Below are 25,384 nucleotides of genomic sequence, written 5' to 3' on the forward strand. Positions count from 1 at the left end.
CTTAATTTTTCATATTCCTAAACTATCTTTTTAATAGGTTCAAGGTGATCAATGTGTTGAAGAAGTTCTCTGATCAAACCAACTTACAATTTTTGATTGCAATTTCCAAACTAAGCTTTTAATCTTCGACATCAGGTTGAAAGCTTAGAAGAAACGCAAATGATCGTAATCACTATTCTCTGTATACAAAGTATTTTCATTTTTTAATGCAATTTCTAAGCTAAACTTTTAATCTTCGACATCAGGTTGCAAGCTTGGAAGCAACGCATATGATTGCGATCACTTAAAGCTTACTGCACAAGCGAGCTTTCAATGCAAGCTGCAGCTTTTGTTTGTTCATTGCTTTGCTCGTTATGAGGAAGTGCGCGGTACATTTTTGAATGGGGGCAGAAACAGGCATGTAACTAAATAGATGCTCGTTTGACTGCCCCTATACGACTCTCTCTCTCTCTCTCTTTATCTGTTTCACTCGCTATAGAGCTTTCTCTTTCAGTTGGTGTATAGCTGGCTCTGTTGCACTGTCGTTTGTCTGTCGGTCAGCGGCAGCAGTTCGTTGCCTGCTGCTTCTTGGTCTTGGGCCTGTCGACTGTGTGTGCTTGGTTGGGGCTTAGTATAAAAGTCGGACGCAGTGGCGGCGTCGACTAGTCACCAGTCACAACTAGTCAGAGCGCGGAGCGTGGAGCCTGGCTAAACAAAACGAACAAACTCAACTCGCATCACACAGCACAACAAACAATTCGAAACGAATCGAAACGAGACGCGACTAAACTAAACTAAACTGAGCTCTGAGCTCTGAGCTGAACGTTGTCGGACGAACGTTTCCCATTCCATTTCATTTTCAATTCGTGTTCTTTCTTCTTTTTATTTATTCGTTTTTTTTTTCGCGCTACACTTTTCTACTTATTATTATTATTATTTGGTTTTTTTTTTTTTCGTGAAATTTTTTTATTTATTTCGTTTTTTTTTTCCTGTGTGAGTGTGTGTGTGTGCGCTCATTGTGTGCGGTTGTTGTGATTTGGTGTTGTGTTGTTGTTGCTATTGTTATTAGTATTTATGCGGTGGTGTTGTCGTTGTCATTGTTGTTGTTGTTGTTGTTCGCGTTGGCGCTGACTTTTGGAGCCCGAAATCGCATCAGTATCGCGGCGGACGAGCAGCGACAAGCATCCGGCCGTGCAAAGTCGGCCGTAGAAATTTCCCCCGAACCAAAAACCGAACCGAACGCGCTTCTTCTTCTTCTGCTTTTATCATCGACTGTGTGCAATGTGTTTGGAGGCACAACTTTAAAGACTCCTCCTTTTCGGCTACTCCGTCTCCACGCACACCTCCAAGTCAAGCATCACAGTCACAGTTGTTGCTGTTGCTGTTTTTTTTTTCTGTTCTCACCCAATACTGTTGCATAGTGTCGCAGTGTCTGCGTGTGTGTGTGCGTGTGCGTGAGCGAGTGTACGTGAGTGCGTGTGAGTGAAGCATGGAGGTGCTGAAGAAAGACGCCGCCCTGGGCTCGCCCAGCAGCGTCTTCTATCTGCTGCTGCTGCCCACACTGGTGCTCTGGTACACCTATTGGCGCCTCTCACGCGCCCATCTCTATAAGCTGGCCGCCCGGCTGCCCGGACCTCGCGGTCTCCCCATTGTGGGGCATCTGTTCGATGTGATTGGACCCGCCTCATGTACGTCGAACCACGAAATAAACTCTTGGGTAAATTGAAAACTAACTTTCAAAATTTCTTCTCTTTCGTTTTTTTTTTCGTCGACTGCAGCTGTCTTCAAGACGGTCATTAGGAAGAGCACACCGTTTGAGCATATTGCCAAAATGTGGATTGGACCCAAGCTGGTGGTGTTCATCTATGATCCGCGGGATGTCGAACTGTTGCTCAGCAGCCACGTGTACATCGACAAGGCATCCGAGTACAAGTTCTTTAAGCCTTGGCTGGGCGATGGTCTGCTCATCAGCACAGGTGAGTGTGTGTGTGTTCGATTGTGTGTGTGTGGGGTGTGGTGTCCATGTGTGCGTGTGTGTGTATCTGTTCAGAGAGCGGACTGTCAACGAAGCTAATGCAATTTAAATTGCGTTTATGGAATCATAAATTAATTAAACGATTTGTAAGCCTGACAGTTGGCACAACAACGCCGTGGCAAATGGCGGCTATAAATAAAACGAAAGCGTTGCGAATTCGCAACTGAGAATGGCTCAGCGACAAAAAAAAAAGCGAGACAACGAGGGGTGGCAGCTCACGCCACACGCTCTCTCTCTCCGTCTCTTTCATCGCCCTCAAATCTCCTTTTTTTCTGTGATTTGTATTCGCCGATCTTTCACCATATTTCATATGTTTCTTTTGATTTGTTTTTTGTTAATCTGTTTATTTTTTCTATTATTCTTTTTCAAATTGTGCTTTCTTTCTATTTATTTCTTATAATTCCATATAGATTTTTTTTTGTATATGTTTCGTTTCATTTATTTCATTTCATACAGCTTTTTCTTTCTATTGATTTATTTGTATTTCCTTCAAAATATTTCTTTATATTTATCCTTCTATATTTCCATATGTTTGCTTCCATTTATTTCCTTCATATATTGCCATCTCTATATTTGTTAAATTTTCTTTTCTTGTTTCTGTTTCTATTTCTATTTTTTTGTGATATCTTTTTACTTTGCTATAATTATGTTATTTATTTATTTTTGTTTGCTTAAATGTAATTGTTTTCATTTATTCCTTTCAATATTCAATATTTTTCCTTTTTATATATATATCTCTTCTTCTATTTGTACTATTTGATTACTTTTATAATTCATGTATTCTCTATCTAGTTTGGCTTTTACTAAGTGATATAATTTATGTATTTATTTCATTCTCTTTATCGATCAGGTCAAAAGTGGCGCGCGCATCGCAAACTAATCGCACCCACATTCCATTTGAATGTCTTAAAGAGTTTCATAGAATTGTTTAACGAGAACTCGCGGAATGTGGTGCGGAAACTGCGTGCAGAGGATGGACGCACATTTGATTGTCATGATTACATGAGCGAGGCAACTGTGGAGATTCTATTGGGTAAGTGACACACACACTTGCACACACACACTCACACTTGCACACTCACATACTCGCAGTCTAACACTCACAATAGAGTAGGCTTGAGTACAGTCCACTCACACGCACTCAAAATTTTTGATTCACTTTCAAATTCCATTTCTTCAGTGTATGCGTGTCTCGTTGGATTATCTATATATATAACATATATGTATATGTATGTATATATTCTGTATATATGCATATATCGCGATAACTATATGCCACAAATTGAGCACAGACCCATTTCCCTATATACTCGCACAAATCAAAATTTTGTTTGTTGTCCGCTTTGCCGCTTTTGTGTGCAGACAATGACAAACTAGCGGACAGACAGACAGACGGACAGACGGCCGGACAGACTGACAGACGGACAGATGGAAAGACAGACGTTACCCATAGCCGACCCCGGGAACCGAATTATTTCAAATACGTGCAGCAGCGTCCCCAACTAATCCATGTCGACCGAGAGCTGCCACAAACTGGCATATACTAATTCCCAGTTCATTCATTCTTTTACAACGCCAACTAAATGGAAATGGCAACCGTGTACAGCTTTTACTTTAGCAACTGCTATTACTACACAAAGAGCGTTCCCAAGTTGAACTAACCTCAGGTAACTCAGCCTTAGATAGAGCTACGAATGAATTCATAGGCTTCATTAATGACTGTAAAATTAAGCATTGTAAACAGACTAGTTTTAGTTATATATAACTTTTATAACTCTCTAGAAATCGAGAGAAATGTGTCATATGAGGGTAATCCAGCATAGCTTGAAATGGGAAAATAATAATTTATAAAAACAAATTCATTCAGCTTGAATATAATTTAAAGTGATGTAAAAAGAATTTTCTTGAATTTTCTGAAGTAATCCTAAATTTTATAAGTATAATAGATACAAAATTTAAGATTCAGAAAATTTAAGAAAAGTCACTCGACATAACTTGAAATTATATTCAAGCTGAATGAATTTGTTTTTATGAATTATTATTTTCTCATTTCAAGCTATGCTTGATTACCCTGAAAACACAAGAAAATTTAGAAACATTTAAGAAAATTCAAGAAAATTCAGAAATTTATCAAAATTTAATGTGATTTATTTTGACAACATCGAATTTTCTGGCTGCAAAAAAGTTGCATCTGTTTCCAGCGTGTTCCTAACTGACGTAACTCAGCTTTGACTGAGACAATTACGATTTTATGGCATTCAGAAGGCCACTGAAAATATAATGCACACAAATCGATGAGCTTCAATGTTATATACTGAGAATTGCAAAAAGGAAAAACAAAGATACAGTTTTTATGATGCAAATAAATAAAATATCTAAGGCAGTTTATAATTTGATTACGTTGTTAACTTTCACTGTTCAAGAAAGAGAAGAAAAAGGCAGGAGGAGGAAGAAAAGGAGGAGGAGGAGGAGGAGAAGGAGCTGTGCCCCTTATATCATATGTGTGATTATGACATTTGGTTTTTTTGGTTAGAGTGCAGCCATTAAATTGTGCGAGTCGCCGTTTAACTGTGCCAGCACAACAGCCATTTCATTAAGGCCAAACACGTTTTGGCCTAAAAGTGAAACCCACCCAAGCTTGGCACTGAGGCAGGGAGGCAACACAGGCAAAACAGGCAACGCGCAGGCAGTTTGCCAGGCTTCGACATCAAATTTGGGGGCTGCTCGAATGTTAATGACATTGTCTAACTAGCTTGGCTAGCTGGCTGACTGACTAGCTGAGCCGATTGATTTCTAGGCCATTGCATAAGCGCTCTAAGCTAAATGGCGCTTACCTTCGCCCATAATTGAAATGCTGCCAAAAGCAAATTTGAGCGCACATCGCATCAGCAGCGCAGCGCAGTGCAGCGAAAAATTGCCCAAGCGGCGAAGTGCAATTAAAACCACGTCGCATTGCCATTAAGCATTTAATCAGGAAAATTTGAATGCAACTGCAGTTGTGTTACCCTACCTTCCTCCCCTCTCTGACCCTCTCTGCCCCCTGCCACCCAGTCGCCTGCTACCCCCAATAATACATATGTTCACAGCGCAGAGAGTCTCGACTGTGTAGACCGACGACAACAACAACGACGACTGACGCAAACGGGCAATTAGCAATTAAGAGTGAAAATAAAAATCATAAAAACCAAAACAACAACAACATTATATTAAAAAGATAGTCTGTAATGCATTTTGAGTTGATTTCAGACGAAACTGAAACTGCACTGAACTCAAATCAAAATGTCATTTGTCGATTGTTGCCGTTCCCGTTGCCGTTGCCGTTGTTGTTGCATAATCTCCTCGCATGCAGCAGGCAACAAGTTTTTCCAGCCTCAGGCCACTGGGCCAACATCCAGTGAAATGGCAATGGCCAAAAACCGAAAACGATAACGAAACGGAAAAAACAAGTGGGGAAAAACTCGCATTTCCACGCTTGCGCAACGCCTTTCTTTGCGTTCGCTTTTCGATTAACGGAAGCATATTGCTATTCAATTGTGATTAAATTGCGAATGGCCAACGTAACTCGGCCAAAAATCCATACAAGATTGTATATCGACATATCACATAAGTTATATTGCTGACCACTTAAGCGTAGCCATGACTTATTTTTCTCTTTCTCTTTCTTTTTTGCTTCATTTAATTCAGTTGATAACATTGCAATGAAATCAACTTTTATTTTTATGCAACTTCTTTGTAAGCTCACACTATTTTTATAACAATTATTAATTTAAAGTAAAATAACATAAATATATATTTAAAAGTCAAAAATAATTTAGTTTTCTCTTCATTTAATTCAGTTGATAACATTGCAATGAAACCAACTTTTCTTTTTATGCAACTCTCAGACTATATTAATATATAATCTTTAAAAATGCAACTAAAACTATAACGAAAGTGGATCGAAAATAATAGTTTTCTGTTCATTTAATTCAGTTGATAACATTGCAAAAAAAATCAACTTTTTATTTCATACAATTTTTTTTGCAAAGCTACACAGATTTGTATATAAACATTGAAATTTCAAGTAAGTTATCATAAATCAATTTTTATAAATCGAAAATAATATAGTTTCATTTAAATCAATTGATAACATAAAAATAAAATTAACTCTTTATTTTTTTTTAGCAATTTCTTTGTAAACCCTAAATATTTTTATATAAACTTTAAAATTTCAAGTAAAATAACCTAAATAGATATCTATAACTCGAAAAAAAATATAGTTTTCCCTATTTTTTTTGCTATAAATTTATTGCCATAAAATTAATTTTTATATAAAAATTCAATTTTAAGTAAACTAACACAAATATTTATGTGGAACAAACCTAAATCGAAAATAATAGCTGCTTATTTCATTTCTCTAGCTCATCTCATTGCAGAACGAAATTGTATTCGTTATTTCAATAAAATTATATTAATAATAATATTTCATTTTTGTAACTTTAAATAGATATTTTAAAATCTCACAAAAAAAAAAAAAAATTAAAAAATACGAACATACACAAAAAAAAAAACAAAAGAAAACTCTATTATGTGAATTTCTTTTTACTTTTTATCGTAATATATGAAAATATTGCTTTAAATATGTATTTAAAATCAAATTCAAGATTATAATTTAGCTTGGTAGTTAAAAAATACTGCAGCATAGTATAAAATGTAGTACTAAATTGGTATTAAAGTGCACTTCCGCTTGGCATAAAGATTATGCTCATACGCCCCGTTGTCAGCTCGTTATGCTGCAAAGCTGTGCGTGTTTCTCTGTGTGTGTGTGAGTGGATGTGTTTACGTGTGTTTGTGTGTGTGTGTATTTGTGCTCCATCTATAACGATTGCTATTTATGCATTGTATCTACAATTAGACAGCCGGAGCAGCCGCCGTTGTATGTTTGTTAAGTTCAATTGGCGCTTGGGTCAGTCGAGTGCATTCCACTTCCAGGCGTGCGCAAGCCCAACGAGCACATGTCCATTCCCATTCTCTCATTCTCCCATTCTCTCATTCCCATTCCACACTCTCATCAATCTTTATGCATGCAGCGACTAATCGGAGCTGCGGCTCTATTTATTTTCTTTTTTTATTTTTCTTTTTTTTTTGTTACATGTTCAGAGACCGCCATGGGCGTATCGAAGAAGACGCAGGACAAGTCGGGCTTCGAGTATGCGATGGCCGTGATGCGCATGTGCGACATTCTTCATGCCCGGCATCGCAGCATCTTTTTGCGCAACGAGTTCATCTTTACGCTCACGCGATACTACAAGGAACAGGGACGTCTGCTTAACATCATCCATGGCCTGACCACGAAGGTCATACGCAGCAAGAAGGCGGCTTTCGAGCAGGGCACGCGTGGCTCCCTCGCCCAAAGCGAACTCAAGGCGGCTGCCCTCGAGCAGGAGGAGCGCGAGCTACGCGAACAGCAGGAGCAGAAGCAAAAGCAGCAACAGCAGCAGCAACAGCCGCAGGCACAGACAAAGACGGAGCAGGGTGGAACACCGGTGGCGGGATTGTCGTACGGTCAGTCGGCGGGCCTTAAGGATGACCTCGATGTGGAGGACAATGATATTGGCGAAAAGAAACGTTTGGCCTTCCTCGACCTGATGCTGGAGAGCGCCCAGAATGGTGCCCTCATTACGGACACGGAAATCAAGGAGCAGGTGGATACCATAATGTTCGAGGGACACGATACGACAGCGGCGGGTTCGTCGTTCTTTTTGTCGCTGATGGGCATACATCAGGAGATACAGGATCGTGTGATTGCCGAGCTCGATGGCATCTTTGGTGACTCACAGCGACCGGCCACATTCCAGGACACGCTCGAGATGAAGTATCTGGAACGCTGCCTCATGGAGACGTTGCGCATGTTCCCGCCGGTGCCGTTGATAGCACGCGAACTGCAGGAGGATCTGAAATTGAATTCGGGACCGTATGTTATACCGCGTGGCGCCACGGTGACGGTGGCCACCATTTTGTTGCATCGCAATCGCAAGGTCTACGAGAATCCCAATGTCTTTGATCCCGATAACTTTTTGCCCGAACGCCAGGCGAATCGACATTATTATGCCTTTGTGCCCTTCTCGGCGGGACCACGCAGCTGTGTGGGTGAGTAGTACAGTTGCACATTACACACAATTCACACAAATTATCGATCTTTGCTTTTGTCTTTGCCTTTGTCGATAGGTCGCAAGTACGCAATGCTCAAACTGAAGATTCTGCTGTCGACCATCATGCGCAACTATCGTGTCTATTCGGACCTCAGCGAATCGGACTTTAGGCTGCAGGCGGACATCATACTGAAGCGCGAGGAGGGCTTCCGTGTGCGTCTCCAGCCCCGACAGCCAGGACAGGCGACCACAACCGCGGTCAGCACGGCAGCATCATAAACTTATGCATATTTTACTTTTCCAAGTGATAGTCCCGGTTTATACAGTAATACATACATAATAATAATAATAATAATATTAATAATAATAAATAAACAATACAAACACACACACACACACAACACAGACAGACACCTACACACTCACACACACAACACTACTAAAGAGCGTAGCTTGTAATTCTTATCGATAATTATTATTTGTTTATCGTAACAATTTTCAAGCGCTGCATTTAAAGTTTACACACAACACACACAAACACTCTCACACACCCACACAAACACTCACACTGAACCACACATAGACCCAGAAGAACAACAACAACCACAAACCAACAACAATTAATTATTTCTTTTTTTTTTGTGTATTTAATAATAATATGTGTAATGTTTTGACAATATATTTGGTGTAATATTTTGAATGGCGCACACTCGTTTCATCCTTTTCACAGCTCTTAGCAGATCTATTTAAAGAGTTTTATTTATTTTTTTTAAATCTTATATTTGACTTCTAAAATATGAATATTTTAGAAGTGGGTGAATTTCTATTTCTATTATTAAAGAGTACAGACTAATTGGATAATTAATTAATGAAAAGCGACAAAAAGTTTTTAGAAATACTTTATACAACAACAACGGTAGAAACTTTTACAAAGTACGTTACATTTCAAAGCTATCGGAGATATTCACTGTGTGTTATCGATTTTTGGCAAGCTATCAACGATTCTATTACTTTGTGTGTTATCAACTTTCCAATCATACGGCAGCGTCGCTCAGCTGTTAGTAGTGTGACCAGCTGCATTTTTTTGCCGAAAGCCAACCATATTTATGCGGATTATTTTGAAAGTCGTTTTGTGGTCACGCTGCTGACACGACGACAGACCTTCTGTGATTTTTGTTGAAGACTTTGTTGCAATTTGTTTTTTTGTTTTGTTTAAACCATGTCGACGGCCATCGATGAACTGCAGGCAATCATTGCCGAACTGAAAACGGAGCTCGAGGAGCAAAAGACAGCCACACGCAATGCACGCGACAAAATCGAGCATATGTCTGCCGAGGTGGTGGACTCGAATCCCTACAGTCGCCTCATGGCGCTCCAGCGCATGAACATTGTGAAGGATTACGAGCGCATACGTGACAAGGCGGTGGCCATTGTAGGAGTGGGTGGCGTTGGCAGCGTCACAGCCGATATGCTGACGCGGTAAGCTTCACACACACACAGACAGAGAGATAGAAAGCGAGAGATATATTTATTTTCATTCATTATTATTTCAGCTGCGGCATTGGCAAACTCATCCTATTCGACTATGACAAAGTGGAGCTTGCCAACATGAATCGTTTATTCTTCACACCCGACCAGGCGGGTCTCTCCAAAGTGGAGGCTGCCGCACGCACCCTGAGCTTCATCAATCCCGATGTGCGGCTCGAGACGCACAATTACAACATTACCACCGTGGATAACTTTGACAAGTTCCTGGCCACCATCTCAGAATCGGGCATACAACAGGGACAAGCTGTGGATCTAGTGCTCAGCTGTGTGGACAACTTCGAGGCCCGCATGGCCATCAATTCGGCGTGTAACGAAATCAATCTCAATTGGTTTGAATCGGGTGTCTCCGAAAATGCCGTTTCCGGTCACATACAGTTCATCCGTCCGGGTGATACCGCATGTTTCGCTTGTGCTCCGCCGCTGGTCGTTGCAGAGAACATCGATGAGCGTACGCTGAAGCGTGAGGGCGTCTGTGCTGCCTCGCTGCCCACCACCATGGGCATTACGGCGGGTCTGCTCGTCCAGAATGCGCTTAAATATTTGCTCAACTTTGGCGAAGTCTCTGACTATTTGGGCTACAATGCTTTGAATGATTTCTTCCCTAAAATGACATTGAAGCCAAACACACAATGCGACGATAGGCATTGTTTGAAACGCCAAGAAGAGTTCCAAGCTCGTCCCAAACCTGTTGTCGTCGTGGAGGAGACGGTGTCCGATGAACCACTGCATGCCACAAATGACTGGGGTATTGAGTTGGTTGCCGAAGATGCGCCTGCTGTGGAGACAACTAGCAAGCCAGCCGAGGTCGTCTCGGGTCTGCGTTTGGCCTACGAAGCTCCCGATAAACTGGACATTTCATCCAATGAAACAGCAGCGGTTGGTGATGGTGCGCCTGAAGCGAGTCTGGAGGATCTGATGGCCCAGATGAAGTCCATGTGAAGTAGCGAGATCAAAATTCCATACTCTGTTATTTATACGCATTATATAAATATATTTACAAGTTTTTTTTACAACGCAAATTTCTAATCTGTTATTCAGACAAATATACTAATGAGATACATATATAACGCCAAACAGCTGGCTCATTATTTTATGGTTTATTTTAGTTGAAGGCCTAAATGTCGTCTTATAATTGTTTTCATTCATCATTTCAATTTTAGTAACGTTATTACATGTAATACAATTTGTAAATTCAAATTTGAAATTCAGCTATCTGGCAACGCCAACTGTGCTTCTGGTTCTCTTTTGTTGCCAGCTAAACGTAAAGCTGCCAACTTGCTGATTAGCCAAGAAAACAAAACAAAATTATTTGAATATGATAAAACATAAAAACTAGTTAAAACAAATAATATTTATATATATTATGTTATTAAAAATAAATGTATTAACATTGTTATGGCTGGAATAAAACATCGATAATATGCATTTTGAAAACATCGATGCATCAAGTTTGCTATCGATGTTGCTCTACCTGAAATCTGCCACCACTAATTTTTTATATCTGTCGCGTTGTCAAATTAAAAGAAATTGTTGTTTGTTATTAACGTTCTTGCGAAGCATTCTTAAAAGCACAGCGATTTGAAAAGCCACCGAAAATGGCCAAGAAAGACGACAAAGCTCAACCTGCCGAAGAAGTAAATGTCCAAACAGCGTAAAACGCACTGCAATTTAAGCAATTCAAGCAGCCGGCACAATTTTTTTTTTCTCCATTTTACGTGGTACACGTCAGTCGGCATATTTACTATACATGTTTAATTTTGTCTTTGCACAGCTGGTGAAGGTGAACAAGTGGGATGGCTCTGCAGTGAAGCATGCGCTGGACGATGCCGTCAAAACCTGCCTATTGGGAGATCGTCCCCAGCTGAAGGAACAATTCGGCTTGGTCAACACGCGTCTCGTTCTCTGTGCCTTGGCCGTTGGTGTCGCCATTATGGCTCATGCCTGGGACTTTACCCATCCGTTCCCCCAATCACGGCCCGTTCTGCTCTTCAGCGTTCTTGCCTATTTTGCCTTAATGGGCGTGCTGACGCTGCACACGACATTCCGGGAGAAGGGCACGTTTGCCGTGGCCGTTCAGAAGGATGCGTCGAACAAGTCACGCACCTGGGAGGCCAGTTCCGATATGAAGAAGTACGACGACAAATACATTCTGACATTGAGTGTGCGCGATGGTCGTGGACAGCGTGAACAGACGAGCAGCAAATCGTGTGCCGCATTTATTGATAGCAATGGAATCATTCTCGAACATCTGGTTGCCAATGAGGTCAATCGATTGTTCAACTCGCTGGCTGCCGAGAAGAAGGACAAGTAACTAGTGCAGCGCACGAAAGAGCCGCAACTGGAGGAGCAATTGCAACAGTCGCTAATGGTCACTGTCTAAACACAATTTCTCGTCGGGAGTTTCCAGCGATTCCAGGTTTTTTTTTTTCTTCTATCCTTTTGCAATGCATTTCTCCTACTTTTTTTAGACACACATATTCGCATTAAATTAATTATAGTAAATTAAGCCCTGTTTCTTAACGATAGTCGACTGAGTGTCATCTCTATAGAAGACAAAGTGCACTCTAGTGATGGCAATTTATCTAAAATAGCGATGAGAGTGCGAGCAAATTGAAGAGTGTGTTGTGGTAAGTCTAATAACTCGTGACACGACACGACGAATAGTTAAGCTTCAGACTTAACTACGAATAATATTGGCATTCAAGTAGAGCGTGAAATTAATTCGTTACACGACACGCTGCAGTTAGTAGAATTCATTTATGTCTGATAATGAAATAAGCAAGAAGTCGTGACACGACCTGCAAGGAGCTTCGTATATTTATAAAATCTTTTCGTGCTCGATCTGAGGTGACGAAATCTGAATGGAAGGAAATTAGTTAAAGTAGCTGGGAAATCAGTTTCAAAAATTTCTTTGCATTATAAGATTTTAAAACTGGCAACGAAGAGGGAGCGGAAAAGTAATAGAGAGAAAGAGAGCGGGAGAGAGAACGACAAAAATGCAATGCAAATGAGAAACAATTCCAAAATTCGCCCTTAAAATTTTCGGCCAAGCGCATTCCAAATTGTTAGTCTAAAAAGTCTTAAAAGTCGGAGCAAAGAGAGAAGTGAGGAAGAAGTGGAGCAGCCAGAGAATGCGAGAGATAGTCACGCTGCAGATCGGCGGTGCCGGCAATGCAATTGGCGATGCGGTAAGTAAAAGGAAATCGTGAGCGTGAGAGAGGATTTTACCACCAGACCTTGTACTTGAACTTCTTAGTTCTGGCATGTGATCTCACATGAGCATGGCGTGGACTATGCAACCGGACGCTTTGGCGGCACCAGTCCGCTGCAGCTGGAGCGCATCAATGTGTTCTTCAATGCCACCGCCAGCAAGCGTCTCTATGCCCGGACCATCATCATCGACACGGAGGCGAGCACCATACAGCGTCTCAACTCTAGCAGTCAACTGTATCGGCCGGAGAACATGGTCGCCGGGTCGGAGAGCGCTGGTAATAATTTCGCCCGTGGCTATCACACGGATGGGGCCGAGATCCTCGACCAGGTGCTGGACAATACGCGACGCGAGGTCGAGTCGGTGGATTCATTTCAGGGCTTTCAATTGCTGCACTCGATTGGCGGCGGCACCGGCTCCGGTTTGACATCGCTGATCATGGAGGCGCTCGTCGAACAATATCCGGATAATTTGCTCTGCAATTATGTGACCATACCATCGCCGAATATGTCCCAAGTGGTGGTGGAGCCGTACAATGCGCTGCTTAGCATTCCGGCGTTGGTGAACAATTCGCATTTGACATTTTGCTTGGACAACGAGGCGTTGTTTCAGATCTGCAATCGCAATCTCAAGATCCAAATGTCCGGCTACGAGCACATCAATCACATTGTTGCCCTCACCATGTCGGGTATAACGACTTGTTTGCGCTTTCCCGGACAATTGAATGCGGGCCTGCGCAAGATCTATGTGAACATGGTACCATTTCCTCGTCTTCACTTTCTTATACCCGGCTTTGCTCCGCTCGTCACCTGCAAGCAGCAACAGTTTAGCAAGGGCACCGTTTCGGAGCTAGTGCAGCAGATCTTCTCGAGCAACAATTTGCTGTGTGCCATCGATTTACGCAAAGGCAAACTTCTAACGGCCGCCGGCATCTTTCGTGGTCGGATGTCACCGCGCGAGGTGGATCAATTGATGACGGGCGTGAGGAATAAAAATCTGCATAATTTCGTCGACTGGATACCCAACAATATTAAGACCGCGATCTGTGATATTCCACCGCGTGGCTTGAAGATGTCAGCCACCTTTATTGGCAATACGACGGCCATACAATCGTTATTCCAGCGACTGCTCGATGGCTCGAGTATTATGCTGAGGCGCAAGGCGCATTTGCATTGGTATACGGGGGAGGGCATGGAGGAGCAGGAGTTCATCGATGCCCAGGAAGAGTTGCAGGCCATCATCGATGATTATCGCGGCAGTGCGGTCGATAGCGATCGACATGGAAGTCGCAGTGCCGATGGCGATGAGGATGATGTGGAATCTGGGTCTGGACAACAATGTCGCTATTGTGCCGACAACTAAATTTGCGAGCGAATGTGACGACGACGAGAGCCTAGGTCAAATCTGTCGGATCTGTTAAACTTGAAAGGCTGCCAGCTGGCATTTTGTCGTTGGATTACTCATTTATAGGCGCGCCTGGCTGGCCAAAGTTCGTTGCGTTTAGAGTTCAGCGGACTTGTCGTCCCATCTTCAGAGGCGACTGCCGCTTGGCAAAAAGGTGCTGCCCATCGTTGCCAAACTATTAATAAAAATCGCGCATAAATGCAACCCGGCAAAGGTTTTTGCACTTGTTCGTATTTTTGTGTTCGTTCTTCGTGGTTTGTTGTTTCTATTTTGGTGCAAACGCATTCCTGGGATGCCGCCGTCTCCGTTTTTGTTTCCCCCGGCGGAGACGAAAAAAGCCAAAAATATCCACGAAGCGTGCAGCATAGCGGATGGGGCTGCTCATGAAAATGCAGCCGCGAAGTGGAGCACACGCATACATAACTGAGAAAATGGTATGGTATATTTTTAAATATGTATATAAACATAAATGCAAATGCAAATGTCTAAATTAAGCATTGATAGGCGGCGCCAAAAACGCCACAAAACCAAAAACAACAAAAAAAAAAGGGGCGGCAGCGATGTTTAGGCGCCTAGCGTCCGCTTAGCGCCCATTACGTGTCAAGATTCCGTCAAGTGTGCAGTTCGCAAGCTGCTGGCTCTCAATATTTGCAGTCTGCTGTCTTTTTCAAATGTTCCAAGCTGAGCCCGCGTCAAAAACGCAGAGTTGATATTCGGCTAAGCGGTGAAAAGTGCAGCAAGTTGGCACGCATGCGTGCATCGCAGCTATCGTTATCGCCTCAACAGCTGTGAGTTAACAGTGCCAAAATGAGTTTAATTCGACGCCACGCAATTCAGTTATAAATGATGCCAAACTGCTTTACAACAAATATATTTTGCATTAGAAATGCTCATAAAGTACTTCACACGCAGCAGCAAGCAATTCGATGTTATTAGCATAAAACATAAAAGCGCAGTAATCGATAGGTAGATAGACTACGCGAGGTAACAGTGCCGTAACAGCAGCTGTTAAGCGCAACATGCGGCTATCGATAATACGCGCCATTGCGCACCAAAAACTTGTCATCGATAAGTCAGAAGCAAAAACAAAGCCGAACGAGGCGGACGTGTGACGCTCGGTGCGCTTAAATTTCTGATTTGTAATTCGTTGTCGCCTGGTGTGTGCATAAGTGTTGTATGTGTGTGTTCGCTGGGTTTGTGATTTTGTTATCCGTCGATTAAATGTTGTGACTCTACGCTGCACGATTTACCATGAGTGTTTTGTTTTGTTTGTGTGTGTGCGTGTAGTGCTAACAAGTACAAATTTCAAACCATTTAACAAATCGAATGCAACAAATTCTTTTTTCGTTCGCGCGTTGAGTTTAAAATTGTGTTTATACAAAAACACTTCATAAATTGCATTTCCTTTTTTTTGTTTTTTTTAATGTGCTAAGTTGGACACACACCATACGCACATACACATAGAAACAAAGCAGCAGCAACAGCAAAGAAGTTGTGAGCTGCGCTGCCACTGTCGAAGTTGGCAGAACACGACGACTACTTCGGTTATACACCAACACAACCAGCATTGAGCATATACATACACAAACACACTCCAAAAACAGATACAGCTAAAGCAGCAACAGCAGAGCAGAGAGCATTTTGACAAAATGAAATAACGTGAAACGTGTTGTGTGTGTTTGCTTGTTAATAGTGTGTGAAATATGTTTGTTTCGTCGCGTTCAAGTCAAATTTAACATTTTAAGAAACAAATGAGAAAAAGAACTCGCAAATCGAAAACGTAAAACTAATGAAACACCAAAAGAAAAACAACAGCAAAAACAGAGCTAAGAAATTTCGCTGCCGCTGCGCTGCATAGTTTTGGGCTGCAGCAGCATCCCTAGTGCTGTCACGCTTCAACACACAGGCTGTTGCATTTGCGCGACATCGTCGGCAGCGCAGTTCAAAAGGGCGCTGGAATTTCTCGGCTGCTGCGTTTGTTGTTGTTATTTGATTTTTGCTCTTTGCTGCGTGTGCCAGTGTGACCAAAACTTTGCGAAATGCGCGCGCGCGACGGTTGTGTGTGTGTTTAGTTGTTTTTTGTTCTTGTATTTTTCTTTTTTTTTTACCTTCTAATGTTATTTATTTTTGTTGTGCCACAGTTTGAATATCGCGCCGTCGTCCCGCAACCGCAATTGCAAATAATAAAATAAAAAACGCCCCTCCCCCTAAATAACAAACAAAAATCAAATAAGAAAAAAATAAATAAAAAACAAATTCAAACTAAAAGCAAAGAAAAAAGCACAACGACAAAAAGTGAGAGAGAGTGCGAAAGAGAGCGAGAGAGAGCAGCTGCAGCTTTTGAAACATGTTTACCGAGGAGGGCATCTTTCCCATAGGCGACGGCCTGCTGGACGTTGATGCCGAGCGCTTGAAGGGATTACTTGTGTCGCATGACATCAACGAGATCTACGAGGTGGAACAGACGCCGTTTGCCAGGTGAGTGTGTGAGACAACAACAACAAACATACAAAACCGGAGCAAGCAGCACAAAACGTGTTTGCTTCTCCTTCTCCATCTCCTGTTTCTTCTTCTCCTTCTTATGCTGCGCTCGCTGCCTCAAAAAGTTGCCAAAAAAGCGAAAACGTCTGCAACATGTCCAGCGAGAGACAAAAATGCTTAAAGAAAGTCAGTCAGCAGTCAGTTTATAATGTCGCTGTGTGTGTGTATTTTTTGTATTTTTTTTGTTTTTTTTTTTTTGGGTTGAAAACTGAAAACTTCTGCGCAGGCGCAACAAGAGAGAAGCAACAGTCGCTCAATAAAACTTGTTTTTATTTTTCTGTACGCAGTCTGGCATCTCTGCTGCCAATGTGTGTGAGCTTCTACTTCAAACACACAAACATACACATGCGCACGCTACCCATGCACTTACACATGCGCAAACAAAACTTGCACTCGCTTGTTGCTGTCTTTGCCTGCCCTACAACAACAACAGCAACAACAACATATAGAGCAGCTGTTCCCGTTTACCGACGCTGTTGACTGACCCTCGGCTTCATTTTTGCATGCATTTCGCCTTCGCCTTTGCCTTCACATTCGCCAAACCGATTGGACTCTCTTTCGCATCGCCCCATCTTACTTGCACACGCAAGCGTCCGCTCGCCCCTTTGCACTTTAGCTCTTGCTCGCTTGCTCTGGGCCCTTTGTGTCTCTGTTTATGTGAATGTGTATATGTATGTGTTTGCTTGTGGCTACCTTTTCTGCTAGATTTGCATTTTTGCTCGTTTTTCATTATAATTTGCTTTGCATTTCGCTTATTCCGTTTCGTTCCGTCATCAGACATCATCATCATCATCATCATCACAGTGGTCGTCGTCATCGTCATCATTATCGGTGGCAGCATTTTGCTCATTAGTTTTTATTTGGTTTTTATTCAAAACCATCTGCACTCCCCCTTCGCTCCGGTCTGACTGCAATTTGCATAAATGTATTTCTCCTTCTGTTTCTGATTCAGTTTGCGGTCACGCTTCCCCAGCAGCTTCCTTGTTTACCCCTGACCTTATCGCCTTCTCTTTCACACGCTCGCTGCCTCAACTATTCTGACAGCTGAAGTTAGAGCAGCACTTGAGACGAAGTCTGCCTGGCTCCCCTTTTTTTTTTCATACACTTTTGTGTAGACTTTAGTTCTACACTAGAAAAGTAGCATACTCAATTATTTAGTGTGACCATTTCGTATTAAAGCAAACGTAGATGAATTTTCGTATATTTTGTTTGTTTATTTCAAATGATATTATTTAGAATACTCTTCCAAATAGGTGGCATCCCAAGTAGGCTGACTGTGAAGGTCGTTCGCTTCACTTTACTTTGTTTTACTTTGCTTTGCTTTGCTGCGAGCTTTGCTTTGCATGACACTTCTTCTACTTAGCTCTCGCTCGCACGCATGCCCTATCGCTGCGTAGAACAACTGGGGAGACAGGGAGAGAGACAGAGACACATACCATATCAGTCACTCTCACAAGCTCACAGTGCGACAGCTATGCGAAGAGCTGCTTTATCTACAGCTCGTGCGGCTTTAGAGTTTTTCACTGATAAGCACACACAAACAATTTTATCAGCTATCGATGGTTGATTTCGTAAGCGAGCAAGCGAAGCACGAAATGCGAAATTATAACCAAGCACAAAAAATACAAAATCAAATCGAAACGAACCGAAGCGAATCGAATCGAAGAATCGAGAGTGGAGAGTGGAGAGTGGTGGAGAGCAACACAACCTTTTTTGTCACACACAACACAGACAGTTATTCATTTTAGCTAGCTTATCATTTCAATTGGCTTTTCGATATTACTTACCACACTTTACAGTTAACAGTAGGGGGAAAACATTCTCATTGAAATTTGTGCTTGCTAATTGAACATTTGATGTTGTATATTTTGTTGTACTTTAAATAGTTGATAATATATAGGAATACAATAGGCAAATAGTAAATAGCAAATTTTGAAACAGCTGTGTCGCACTTAAGATTTTGTTAATTATATTAAACAGCTGCTACGCAAATTGCGCGCTGCAACTAACATTTGTAATTTTTGTAGTTGTTGTTGTTGTTGATTATTAATAAATAAACAGACAAAATGCATTGCATTTTTATTGCATTGAATGCAATCAGTAGCTCATAATGAGCTCAGCTAAAATGCAATAATAGATTATTTAACATTGACAGTGACAGTGTCACCTTAGCATTGAAAACATTCCAGACTCGCTGTCTGTTCTCTCCCTCTATATAATACACACACACACATTTATATATAAATATTCAAATATCTGCTATGAAGAGTATTTGGTATTCGCTGGAGTTTTATATAATTTCACTTGCATTTAATTAAATTTCGCCTCTTTAGCAAAATTCTGCCCGGCGGATAAAATGGTTTCTTCTTCGCTTTTTCGCGTCTTCGTGTTTTTTTTTTATTTTCTTTTCGTTTCGGTTTTTTGTCAAACCTTGTTTCGCGTGTTTTCTTTAACGCTTTTATTTTTTTTCGGTTGTTTTCTTCATTTTTAATTTTACTGCAACTTGTTGTTGGCTTTGCTTTCATTTCGGCTGATGATTCTTCTATATACTTTATTTTCCAATTTTTTTTTTTTTTTGGTTTGGGTTTTTTTTTGTTGTTTTTGTTTTTTGGGTCGTTGCTTATCAACGCGCATTTCAAAGCAAACACGACATTTTTGCTGGTAGCTTTTCGATTGTTTTGGCCAAAAAGTCGCATTTGCTGTTACTGCTCGCAGTCTCAACTTTTCTGAACGACTTACTTACTTTTTGTTTATCGTTGAATTCGTTTTTACCAGTTTTAGATAAGGGTTTTTTTTCTTTCTTTCTTACTTGTGTTTCTTGCTGCGTTCAGCGAACAGCGAAATTTGTTTTAGCCAAGTTTGCGTTGAAGATTTAGCGATTTGCGATTTTTCGAATCTCGCTTTTGTTGTTGTTATTGTTGTTGTTGTTAGTTGGTTGCTTTTCTGTGAAAAACGTCCGACATTAAGCCCAATGGATCATGAATGAGACAGATAAAGAAAAATATGCTGTGTGCCCGATTAACGAGCCAAAGAGGAAGATGATTTCGCAGCCACAGTCAGAATATACGATAATTGATGCGGCAGTTAAAACTCGCCAGTCCAACTCATCAACTCAACTCATCATCCAAGTCCAAGTCGACTCAGATAGCTAAAGCGGAAGTCTTTTACCATATATAGGGGCAGTTGCGAAAAAAACAAAGATTAGACCCGCAGATCTTTGATTTCTAGGGTGTCATCTGTATTTGCATAAGAAGAAACAAGCGAAGATTAAACAGGGAAAACTTTAATAACAAGTCATTTTCTAAGAAGAAAACGATGAAATACGAAAGATGAATAATCTCTGAATAATCTATTAAATAGAGAATGCTGTCGTGAATCATTTCCAAACTGTAACTAAAATATATAGTTATCTTGACTTAGCTTATATTTAAATAATTTATCAATATTAAATGAAATATACTTATGAGTGTATTCCGCATGTCGCTAACCTGCATAAATAATTAATCGATAGCAACTGTGATGTGGATGGCACAACACAACACAACACACAGCATATAATCAGTAATCACTTCCTTCTCAACACACAAACTCGACTCCCACATCGAGAGCTGTCTGTGTGTGTATGTGTGTGTGGCATAAGTAAACCAGCTCTAGGTCGTTTGGCGGCAATGCCCACAGTCAATGCTCCTTAACGTGTCTAACAAAAAAATAGATATATGTATATAATATCGAACTGAAATCAATCTTCCTGCCCACCACAACGCAATAGCCAGAAAGAGAGATAGAGAGAGAGATAGAAAAAGGAAAGGGATGAAAAATATTGTTGTAAGATAAAGAAAATAAAAAAAACACAAACTTGTTTCGTTGACTCTGCGTGAAGAGGCTCTTGAGAAAGGCGGGGGAGATGTGAGGAGCTCTGTGTGACACTCTCTTCATCACGATGATGATGATGATGTTGATGATGATGATGATGATGCTGGCGAATGTGTTGCAACTGATACTTAAACTTACCACTTGAGCACCGCCAGGCGTCTAAGATTACCCAACGAATCCACTTTCCCCAGCCCCAGAGCCGCGTGTGGCGAGCTAACCCAAATTAAAGCTGCCGACGAGGGTTGCAAACACGTCAGGGCTCAGAGAGTAGCTCTCTCTCTCGCACTTGGGTTGAACCTCGCCCACGCACAAATTTGTTTGGTAGAAACCAAAAAAAACACCCACGCATTTTGCCCGAGTGCGTCACTAAAACAGCTGGCAACGTTTTTCTTTCGTTCCTTTTTTTTGGGTGTGCATTAATATCCTTTATTTCCCAGGGGGAGAATAAATGTCTGTGCGGACTAGGCCAACCTTTTGCTATGACGTATTTACTGCTGCTGTTGAGGTTATGTGTGTATTTAGTGAATGAAAATGCTAGTAGTAATATTGTAGTATTAAACCTTTTTTTGTGGCTGTTGCAACAATTGCTAATTGAATTGTAATTTCAAGCGACAAAAGCCAAAAACATGTTATAAAAATAGTCATTATGCAAGCGAGCTGGCTGCTTGCGAGCTTGACTGCTCCTAATTTCCAATTGAAATCCGGTCAACAAACAATCGGAGCAACAACAATGCAGCACAGCATAGTAAACTGGCCATAACTGGACAATATGCCAAGTCCAAGTCAAAGTCGTGTCCAAAAAAAAAACAACGAAATCAAATAAAAATTACCTGCAAAAAGAAAAATACAGCTTTATTTGTCTAGCCTGACAATGTTTTTTTTTTGCCATTTTTGTTTTTCGTTTTTTTTTGCTATATACTATATAAATTGGGCCATAATCCAGCCTGCACATTCGATACATCATTCATTGAACGACTGCAAATCGTACACAAGCTCCCCAAAGTCCCATAGTGTCCATTTCCATTGATTGACGTTCACAATTGTCAAACGGTCCATTTCGAGTGTGTGTGTGTGTGTGTGTGTGTGTGTTGTGTTGTATTTTTGTGTGGCCTGTGGGTCTTTTTAGCCAGGCTCTCTCTGTGATGTGTGTATGCTGTGTGCTGTGTGGTCGGTTGTGGTCATTAGTGCTTTGAGTTTTGAGATTGAGATTGAGTTTGAGTTGTGACATGACCAGGCAACAGAGCATTACGACCAGCTATGACATATTCCATAACTGGGTGACTAGGGCGACAAATAAAAAAAGACCTTTTTGGAACTCACGTAATTAAAGCTGTCAATCAGCTCAAAGCAGAAAGGCTTGAATCACTTTCTTATATTCGAAATATTTGTAAAGTCAGAATGTTATTTTATTAAAATATCGAATACAAATCCTTAGTAAAGTTCGAATAAAGAATATATGTTACTATATGTTTTGTAGAAAGTACTTTAAAATATGCATTTTCAGCCTAAAACTTTTTTATATTGTATTTCATCTCAAAAACTTTTCCGTTTTAGTTTGCAATTCATGTTGGGCTTTTGTTTGCCACACAAACCCACAAAATAAAATGAGTTCATAAAAGCTTTGAATTGTTTTGCATAGCGAGTCGAGTCTCTCCCTATTTTATATTTCATTTTATTTACTGTGATTGGGTTTTCCTCTTCAATATCCTCAGGCAATTTTTGTTGGCTATTTAAAGGTCCGGTGAAGTCATTTGCATTCGCACTATGAGAGGAAAAAAACCCAAACCCAAAAACACATTCCGTATTTCCCTTGGCTACTTCCCTACTCCTCCATCTTCATCTTCATCTTCACTCCACCCCAAAGCAATCCCATTCGCATTCCACACTCACACTCACACATTCGCATTTGCATTTGTTTAGTTTGTTTGAGGAGGCAAAACGGCTAAGCAAATAAACCAGCGAGCGTTTAAAAACGCGATCGCGTCTTTTTCACGCGTTTCGTTTATGCTTGCCAAAGGTGTGTGTATTGGTCTGTGTGTGTGTGTGTGTGTGTGCTTGTATTTTTGTGGCACATTTGATGGCCACATTTAGCAGCGATATGTTTACAATATGTTTACGTCTTATGGCCACTTTTAACTGCCGCCGCCGCCGCCCCATTTTGGGGTCTTCTTCAAATGGCCAAAAATGACGAATGCGATTTTGACCAAATTGGTATTTTGAAACTGCCATTTGGCTAATTAACACAACACAACACAGCACAACATAAAAAACATACGCAAAACAGTCGCTGCCTGTTTTAATTTATTGTTATTATCGATTGTTGCTAATGTGGTGGGTGTTGCTGCTCCTTCTCCTTCTGTTGATGAACTCATTTTAATTCACTTTTCGTTTTTATTCAATAAACAAAATGCCTTTCTCAAGAAGCTAATAATGTGCTGCTGTTAATAAATAATACACATTATTAGGGTTTTCTGTGAATTACTAAAGAGGAAGCATGCAAATTCAAATAGCAAAAAGTATGAGTGAAATATTGTAAACATATCAAAAATGTTTACAGTATATTTTTAAAGTAATGGTATATAACTTTTGGTGTAATTTGTTCAGTATATTAATTTGATATATCTTCACTTTATTGCTTTGGTATATCAGTATACAGAATATATATATATAGTATTATTCAGTATATTCATTTGGTATATCTTGACGATAACAGTATATCTTCCAACAGTATTGCTTTGGTATATCAGTATACAGACTACACCTTTTGGTTATAATTTAGTATTGTTCAGTATATTAATTTGGTATATCTTGGCGATAACAGTATATCTTATTGCTTTGGTATATCAGTATACATAATATACCTTTTGGCATAATTTCGTATTGTTCAGTATTTTAATTTGGTATATCTTGGCGATAACAGTATATCTTTATTGCTTTGGTATATCAGTATACAGAATATACCTTTTGGCATAATTTCGTATTGTTCAGTATATTAATTTGGTATATCTTGACTTGATAACAGTATATGTATCTTCGAACAGTATTGCTCTTATTGCAAGTGCTGCAGTTAATTAATGTGTTGTCAACAAGTGATGTAGAAGAAAATAACCCACAGAAATGCAGCAGAAGAAAGTGCAGTCAACAATTGTGATTGCAACAGCAATGCATAAAGTAGCACGCAGAGATATCAGCAACACAACATGCTGCAGCAGCAGCATCGACAGTGCTTATCACAATGTAAACATTTCCTTTTATTATTATTGTTGTCGTTTGAAATTTCACTCGCTCTCTCCCTCTCTGTCTCTATCTCTGTGATATTGCCTTAGCCCTTTTGTTGGTGCTACTGATGCACAACTTTGATGGCTGTCTATTAGTTTACTGCCAGCTGACAACTGAAAAACAACCCCATGGGAGAGATGCTTCTCCATCTAGGCCATTAACAGAATTCAATTTGTTGACCACAACAACAACAACAACAACAATGCGCTTCCCCCATATCCTGGGTTATAAGAAGGGTCAGCAACCCTGCAACCGAATAATTTGCCACCCCCTTTCGAGATGGATTTCCCCCCTTTTCGTTTTTGTTTTTGGCTTTTTTTCGGGGTATTATTCTCTCCGTCCTCCTCCACATATGTGTGTGCTCGTATTTCTTGCTGCCTAATAAATATTTGATTGTGGTTTCCCTCCCTCCCTGGCCATCCTCCCCCTCACATTATCTCTATCTGTGTGCATTGAACTTTAATTGCGCTCGTAAAATGCCCGAAAAAATGTTGAAAAAGTAATGTCTTTTTCGTAATATGCTGTTCTCTCCTCTCCTCCTCTCCTCCCCTCTCCTCTCTTCCTTTGAATCTGCAAAGCCCAGGCGCGTGTTCCTGCTCCCTTTTGTTGTACTGCACCGTTGTTGTGATAAATGCAGCTGCGCTTAATGACCCCGAAGGGGGGAGGAGAGAACAACAACAACAATAACAACAACAGCGACTGACAACTGACAGCTTAATTTGAACTATGGCCAAATGACACGTCAACGCGGACAGACAATAAGCACAAAAATATTGAAAAAACAAAAGAAGAATAAACAAAGGAAAAAGTCGAGAGAGCTGCTTGAAAATGAAAATGCGCTTAAATTGAGAAATTGCGTCTAGGAAATGAAACGAAAGGAAGCAATGACAAATAGTCATTTGTCAAACTATCGATTGGCTATCGATAAATCAAATGCAACATGGAAGCAAGACATTTATCAAACTATCGATTTACTATCGATAAATGCTTGAGTTTAAGTTGAACTAGAGTTCAAGGTTTTCGCTTATGCTGGTAACCAAAATAAGATTGTTATTTGTTATTTTAATATTGTTAAATCATAAATAACAAGGGAAAAATTCGAGAGAGCTGCTTGAAAATGAAAATGCGCTTAAATTGAGAAATTGCGTCTAGGAAATGAAACGAAAGGAAGCAATGACAAATAGTCATTTGTCAAACTATCGATTGGCTATCGATAAATCAAATGCAACATGGAAGCAAGTCATTTATCAAACTATCGATTTACTATCGATAAGTGCTTGAGTTTAAGTTGAACTAGAGTTTAAGGTTTTCGCTTATGCTGGTAACCAAAATAAGATTGTTATTTGTTATTTTAATATTGTTAAATCATAGATAATTATGTTT

At 40.5% G+C, this 25,384-nt stretch overlaps 5 protein-coding genes across 7 annotated transcripts in view; all 5 read left to right on the forward strand.

Annotated features, from left to right (window-relative positions):
- The first annotated feature begins 927 nt into the window (after nt 1–927).
- LOC117567180 (cytochrome P450 4g15) lies at nt 928–8,849 on the forward strand. The gene is made up of 5 exons (XM_034247007.2): nt 928–1,667; nt 1,758–1,955; nt 2,865–3,047; nt 7,154–8,143; nt 8,222–8,849. The coding sequence occupies exons 1-5, from the start codon at nt 1,469–1,471 to the stop codon at nt 8,422–8,424; spliced, it is 1,773 nt and encodes a 590-aa protein (XP_034102898.1). The 5' UTR covers nt 928–1,468; the 3' UTR covers nt 8,425–8,849.
- A 416-nt stretch (nt 8,850–9,265) lies between these two features.
- On the forward strand, nt 9,266–10,739 carry LOC117567198 (ubiquitin-like modifier-activating enzyme 5). Its single transcript, XM_034247030.2, has 2 exons — nt 9,266–9,624; nt 9,699–10,739. Exons 1-2 carry the CDS (start codon nt 9,365–9,367, stop codon nt 10,630–10,632), a joined length of 1,194 nt encoding a protein of 397 aa, XP_034102921.1. The 5' UTR covers nt 9,266–9,364; the 3' UTR covers nt 10,633–10,739.
- A 429-nt stretch (nt 10,740–11,168) lies between these two features.
- Nucleotides 11,169–12,199, forward strand: LOC117574669 (signal peptidase complex subunit 2). Its single transcript, XM_034258578.2, has 2 exons — nt 11,169–11,327; nt 11,465–12,199. Exons 1-2 carry the CDS (start codon nt 11,289–11,291, stop codon nt 12,002–12,004), a joined length of 579 nt encoding a protein of 192 aa, XP_034114469.1. The 5' UTR covers nt 11,169–11,288; the 3' UTR covers nt 12,005–12,199.
- A 367-nt stretch (nt 12,200–12,566) lies between these two features.
- LOC117574659 (probable tubulin beta chain CG32396) lies at nt 12,567–14,536 on the forward strand. The gene is made up of 2 exons (XM_034258566.2): nt 12,567–12,881; nt 12,950–14,536. The coding sequence occupies exons 1-2, from the start codon at nt 12,825–12,827 to the stop codon at nt 14,264–14,266; spliced, it is 1,374 nt and encodes a 457-aa protein (XP_034114457.1). The 5' UTR covers nt 12,567–12,824; the 3' UTR covers nt 14,267–14,536.
- An 827-nt stretch (nt 14,537–15,363) lies between these two features.
- The window catches only part of LOC117570513 (death-associated protein kinase related), a 64,240-nt gene continuing 54,219 nt past the window's right edge, over nt 15,364–25,384 (forward strand). The window contains exons 1-2 of one of the 3 annotated variants that reach the window (XM_052008684.1): nt 15,364–15,426; nt 16,450–16,786. In XM_052008684.1, coding sequence (XP_051864644.1) covers nt 16,656–16,786 — 131 coding nt within the window. In that variant the 5' untranslated portion in view covers nt 15,364–15,426; nt 16,450–16,655. Of the gene's footprint in view, nt 15,502–16,449; nt 16,787–25,384 lie in introns of all 3 variants that reach the window. The other 2 variants (XM_052008685.1, XM_034252254.2) reach the window with 2 other exon arrangements.

The sequence above is a fragment of the Drosophila albomicans genome, chromosome X, assembly GCF_009650485.2.
Source record: "Drosophila albomicans strain 15112-1751.03 chromosome X, ASM965048v2, whole genome shotgun sequence".
NCBI lineage: Eukaryota > Metazoa > Arthropoda > Insecta > Diptera > Drosophilidae > Drosophila > Drosophila albomicans.